The sequence below is a fragment of the Centruroides sculpturatus genome, unplaced genomic scaffold (genome assembly GCF_000671375.1).
Source record: "Centruroides sculpturatus isolate CEXI.00-Female unplaced genomic scaffold, Cexi_2.0 scaffold174, whole genome shotgun sequence".
Taxonomy (NCBI): Eukaryota; Metazoa; Arthropoda; class Arachnida; order Scorpiones; family Buthidae; genus Centruroides; species Centruroides sculpturatus.
The window spans coordinates 575,487-582,104 of record NW_019384420.1 but is presented as its reverse complement, the minus strand read 5'-3'; the positions used below and the strand labels follow the sequence as shown (position 1 = coordinate 582,104).

At 30.8% G+C, this 6,618-nt stretch overlaps 1 protein-coding gene across 1 annotated transcript; it reads left to right on the top strand.

The window, feature by feature from the left end:
- Positions 1-1,083: 1,083 nt before the first annotated feature.
- On the top strand, positions 1,084-2,595 carry LOC111619337. The gene is made up of 4 exons (XM_023361048.1): positions 1,084-1,847; positions 1,920-1,988; positions 2,058-2,147; positions 2,220-2,595. The coding sequence occupies exons 1-4, from the start codon at positions 1,194-1,196 to the stop codon at positions 2,343-2,345; spliced, it is 939 nt and encodes a 312-aa protein (XP_023216816.1). The 5' UTR covers positions 1,084-1,193; the 3' UTR covers positions 2,346-2,595.
- The last annotated feature ends 4,023 nt before the right edge of the window (positions 2,596-6,618 follow it).

Below are 6,618 nucleotides of genomic sequence, written 5' to 3'. Positions count from 1 at the left end.
TAGCAGTTGTAGCGGACAGACAAGAGTGTCATGGAAGTATGTGATAAATGATGATATCAAATGTGGATNGTATTTTCTTTTGGAGAATTTTAAATTAAATCCATCAAATTAAAAATTGAACTTTTGAAGACAACAGAAATATTTATTCATTAGTAATTTTCTTAATTTGCTTTTAAAACAAAAAAGTTATACAACAGAATGCCCAAAATAATATATTCATTAAAACAACACTACTTGCTATGTTATATAAGACACATTTAGAGTAGGATGCAATTAAGATAATTAAAATTCTTTATTGGAATATATTTTAGAGTTTAGAACAAATGTCATTTTGACATAGTGGACTGTATTATTATAATAAAATAGCTAACANAGAGTAGGATGCAATTAAGATAATTAAAATTCTTTATTGGAATATATTTTAGAGTTTAGAACAAATGTCATTTTGACATAGTGGACTGTATTATTATAATAAAATAGCTAACATATTAAACAAGTATGTATACTCATACATAATTAATTAAGGATAATTACTTTTCGATATTCATTACATAAAATATGCCATTAATAATTTAATGCACTTACGTACTTAAATGGAATATACGCATGTTACTAAAATTGAATTTGAATGATGTAGAATGTTGACATAGGCAACGCAACAACTCGTAGAAATCTGCCAACAGAGAAATATCTCCCTGGTGGTGACAATGGAGGGAACCTGTTTCCCTGTTTAGGTGTTAGATAAGTGAAAAAACCCGGTAATCTTCACGTGGTGAGATTTAGCTCAGGCTCGAACCCGCGAGCAATATTTAGGATACAATGACTTCGTCAGAAACTGCCGCTCAAAGGTTTGACTCTGAATTTGGAAATATTGATTCTATTATTGCCCGCAGGACTAAAAGAGTAAACAAAGAAAAATAATAATATATTTATAATTTAAAATTATGGAAAACTCAAGTAATGAAATTAAAATAATTTTTTATTCCTTAAATGCTGCATTACAAATTGTCGGGTTAAATATATTAAAATTTGACTACCATAAGAATTTATGGAATTTTCGAATTTTTGAATTTTATTCAAATTTACTCGAATTTTTTCTTATCCTGAACATACTGGCATTAGTCTCCACGACATTTTCCGATAAATTCGTATGCGGAGAAGTGTTTAACTTATTCGTAGCTTTCAAATACATCATGCAGTTCTTTGTTATTGGTATGATCGTATTCTTGACTTTTCAGTTCTCGTTAATTAAACGAATTCGTTTAAATCTTCCTAGTTGTAAATTTTGCTATGAAGTGGAGAAAACATTAATTACATCCTTAGAATTTCAATTTGCGGTTTTCTTTGCAGTCATTGCTTTACTGCAAGTCACATTTTACTTAATGCTTGACTTTTCTCTATATTTTGCCATGGAAAAGGCAACTGTAATGGAATTTCTTCTTTGCAATATCGATTGGGCATTATTGTTATTATTTTTAGTAGGACAAAATGCTTGCATATTATTCCTTCTTTATAATTATTTACTCTTATTGTTTAATGGATTTAACGCATTGTCGAACAAGCTCGATGTTCTTCCTCGTGGAAGGAGCATGATCAAAGATCTAATCGTATACATAATCGAAGAACATACAGAATTAATGGAAAACGTTCGAAACGCCAATAACCAACTCGACATGTACTTTCCTATTGTTTACTGCAGTAGTTTATATGGGTTCAGTATCCTGGTAACCATTACTTTGTTTTACGATTTACCGGCAGAGTTTAAACTGCTTGCATTTTTTCTTATCATAAACGCAATTTTCGGATTTATGATAATGTCATTGGGTTTATCCAAATTTACATCCTCGGTAAGAATTATTAATTAAATATTTGTACAACCAAATTAATATACAATTTATAATGTTTAACATTCATTTCAGATTTACGGAAATTTCAACGAGATTAATAAATTTTCCTCGTGCAGATTCTCTCTGGTTTTTAAATTGAAGGTAAATTAAGCGTTTTATTTTTACGTTATCGATAAATTTTATTCTAAAGTTATATACTTTTTCGAACAGATGCTAAATTTTATGAAGAGATTCGGAAAAACACCCATTGGAATTTCTTTCGGTGGATTTTATCGGGTCAAACGCGATTTCCCGATTAAGGTAAGTTTCGATTAAATAATGCATTTTAATTTATTATTGTGGATTTTGACTTCATCCCTATTTTCTTTTCAGATGATGAGTAGTCTTTACTCTATTCTTTCTGCACTAATCGAACTGGGAAAGAAGAATGAAAGTACGAAATGTACTTCATCACGTTTGCTGAATGCAAGTAATATTCAGAACACATCACTGTATTGAGAACGTGTCAACGTGATTACATAAAATCAACGAAGATTCGTTGAATTGAGGAAACGATTTGCAGCTTGTCGAGATACTACTGATTTTTCTATAACTACATACGGGAATCCCTACATAAACGGGAATAACTACATATCCGTGAATGAATATAAAACATTTATAATATTGAATAACTGGAAGCACTTCTTATATGTACGAACACAAAAAGTAATGTACTGTACACTTGATGAGTAGTGTAGAAAATAAAGTTTAAAACTATCGTATTCTTTTAATTTTCAGTCATCAAATTGTTAAACATAACCTAACGAAATATTAAAACACTCACCACACCACGGAGCTAATATTTTCTGTACATAGAAAGAACAGGTCAGAATAGAATAGTCACGACACTTGTTTCCTGCAATCTTCTGTTGGAAACTAACGCGTATTGAGGTGCTACACGGAAAAAAAAAGAAAAAACGGTGGTAAAAAGAAAAATTTGTGGTAAGCTATTTGAACAGGCGCAAACTCATTTTTCCACATATTAATTAATAAGCTTCTTGCCTGTATTACTTAATTACAAAATTCTATTTAGTTACTTATGACTAATGAACAGGCTTATCAAACACCCAGTCTATGTAATTAACTAAAAAAAATGTATTTCGGTCTTACTTCTTTTATCAAGTAGATAACATACAAAAAACTGAATATATATATTTACATTAAATAAACTGGGTGTGTTATAAGTCACTTTCCAATATTTGCTTCTTTCATTCAGTCGGCTATTTGTGAAACCACTAATAATACAATAATTAATGTATTCCCTTCGTTAGAAATTATATATTTTTTAATATCAAATGACGTTTCTGGAATGGATGGGTTAATATGACTTTTTTAAAATTCTTTTTAGCATTTATAGATAGCATATACAATTTTGAAAATTCAGATAACAAATTATTCTAGGAATTTTATTTTAAACGCAAAAACATGTTTGTTAGTACTTTGTATGTTTACAATAAACACGGCGTTTAATTTCATTTTCAATATTTATTGCTGAAAATTTTTAAACATTATAATCCATATAAATACAAATTAAATATTAACTTGTTTACGGGCTTAGTAAATACTGCATTTACTTTCATTCAAATGTTTATCGATTAAAAGTTTCGAAGTAATTTAGGCAACAGAAAGGTGAGTAAAAAAGTTTAACTTTCCCAAATACAGCATGTATATTTTTGATTAATATATGCTAAAATTTAAGGAAAAAGTCAATATTATGCATTTTTGAATGTTAAAGACATATAAGTATTTAAATTAATGTAATTAAATGGACTTTAAAATAAACTTAAAACTCTTCGTCACACAACTCTTGTAGGATAAGTTTTACGTTCTACCCGTTCGCAACCACAAACTAATTCCTTTTTTGATTAATATACAGAAAATTTTAGAATATTAAGTTAAATATCGCACTAAAGAAAATAAAAACAGCTAATTAAATATTCTGAAACTTTTAAACGTCATTTCTTCACTATATAAAACCAATGAATTTTATCTGGTAAAGGCACATAATTATTTGAGAAGAATCTTGGAATTTTCAAATTAAATTCCTTTTACACTATTAGTAATTCAGTATTGTAACAGATTCACTTTCTCAATGTCTAGTGTAAAGTGATATACACATTTTTACAAGTTCTGTTGTCGTGTATTATCCACTGCTTAATATTAGACTTATTACACCAGTCGTGATAGAATTACAAGTTTAGTATTTAAGGTACAAGATAATAGAGAAAAATAGAACTTGCAAACAAATAATTATGCATAATGCAATCTCAAGAAATTGAAATTTTAAACTAAGCCACGTTTTAATGATCTAGAACGACAGTCGTTGCAGTATGAGAAGTTAGGTAATTGCCCTAAAAACACATTCTGTTTCACTTATGTAAAGATGTGGAGACAACTATAGCTTATAGTCACATTTTTTAAAGGTTTATCCTAACTATCAATTCTGTAGGCGACTTGAGTTTTAATTAATACAGCTGGATAAGCAAATCAATTTGATAGTTTAGGATATGTTATTTGTTTGCTTATTCACCTTTACTAGCCAATTGTTTAGGAGGGACACGTGCCGGAAATGAAAAACCAAAGTCTATTTTCTGTACCAATGTCAGGATGTATTAAGGCAGTAATACAGTGCTGCAGAAAAGTATAATACCGCTGGAAATTTATAATAAGAAGGTTAGGAATTACACGTATGATGTAGCTACCTTACTTATATTGTTCAGGATTTAGGAAAACATAATGTGTCAAAACTCATAGTTTCCTAATATCGCAGCAAACAGCAGAAATTGTAACAAACTGATTTTAAGCACCACAAAAGTATAGAATCGATTAGTAAATGAATGTAAAAAAATTATATATTACAAAATACAGTAGAACCTCGATTATCCGGACTGATTGGGGATGAAGGTAGTCCGGATAAGGAAAAGATTCGGATAATCGAAACAAATACTTTAATTTGTCTTTTAATGATAATACACGTTTTCTTTTCGATGACATATCAGTAATATTAAAAATAAATACTGTATTTAAATCGTTATCAAATTTTCAAGAAACAAACGTTCGAATTGAATTTGGACTACTACTGACCAGCGCTAACAGACTACCTATTGTTTAAAAGGACCTCTGGTGATGCAAGAAGACGAATTTTATAATATAAAAAGCAGTTGAAACTGCATTTTTATGAATAGAAATTTGACAAACTATTTATCGTTTTATGACGAGTAAAATTTTTTCGTCGCGTTCGCGGCTTTTAAGTAATACATAAACCTTCGAGGCGCGAGGCCCTTCGAACCGTGAGGCATAGGCGGTGGCCCACGTTGCCCATGCCTTACTCTGCCCTTGGTCATAGAAATGATGTAATTTGAATATAAATTATTTATATTCAAATTACATACGTATGTCAAGTTATATTTTTATTACGACGCAAAATATATTTAAGAGTTTACGACCACTGTGCCGGGTGAGACGTTGTTGAAACAAAAAAAGTTATGCATTCCATCACGTACATAAACAGTATCGTAATTCGCCAAGTGCAAATCAGCAAATTCGTAAAATTTTTGTTTATTTTGAACAATCCGGATAATCGAAAATCTGGATAATAGAGGTCCAGATAATCGAGGTTCTACTGTAGTTTAATTTAGTAATTTGTTTTGCGCACCTTCTTTTCTGGTAACATTGAAAATGCAATTTGGCATGCTATCAACAAGGATTTTTATGATTGATGCCTCAAGAAAGTTTCGAGCAGTGACAATTGCTTGTTTAACCCTTTGTTGACCACGGGGACGTGAATTAGAGTAGTTTACCTGAGTCCGTTCTATGTTAATCTCTAGCTTGTTAGGATTGTTTGCTGTCAGAAATGACGAAACGGGTAGACTGTTGATATACGCCCCGACGATTGGAGAAGACACTTATACGTTTTTGGCGTGGAAGAATTATCATGTGATTCTTGATTTATTAGCTCGGAGTTCGAGCTGTCTCTTGGTTCGGCTCACACGAGACGTCGCGGATAGGAGAACTTGGTCGGGCTATTGATACTTCCCTCGGTGTTACGACTGTCTTTACTTCATAATTTTATTTAATTGTCAGTTTATCATCATTAATACTTGACTGTTTTGACTGAATTTGTAATATAAGTCCAAACATCGTAATAACCGTTGACTTAGAGGGATATTTGATCGGTTTCATCTATAAGAGTATCAAGAGCTGGCGGAAAGAGGAAGTGGGGTTTTTTTCACTTTTCTTAGTTTTAACTAATTAAGTTAATTACCTAATTACCCATCTCATAATGTCACAGTCGCCCTCGTAGTGTTCTTTTAAAAGACCAACTAAAAGTAATCGTTCGGTTCCAATGATATCATAGTCATAGAACTTATGGTTCACATGACAATATTTAGCCATCGTGGATATTAATCTATATTACGTATATGGTGTTAATTTACATTGTACAGATCATGATCGGATGTAGTTGGAAATGCAATTACTAACGCATATACATCGTATTTGAAAGCTGAGTGATTCAAATGCTATATTTTTCATAAATTTAAAGTAAATAATACGAATTGTTGAATTTAACACAAATTGGCGCGATAACCTGCCACTTTATTCCAAATTAATATGTTTATTCATTAGCAATATTATAGCCCGAATGCAATCTAGTGACAGTTGGAATATCCCATATATTACTGTTTTTTTCAACAGGACAACGGACAACACATTTATCCGTGTATCACGAGAT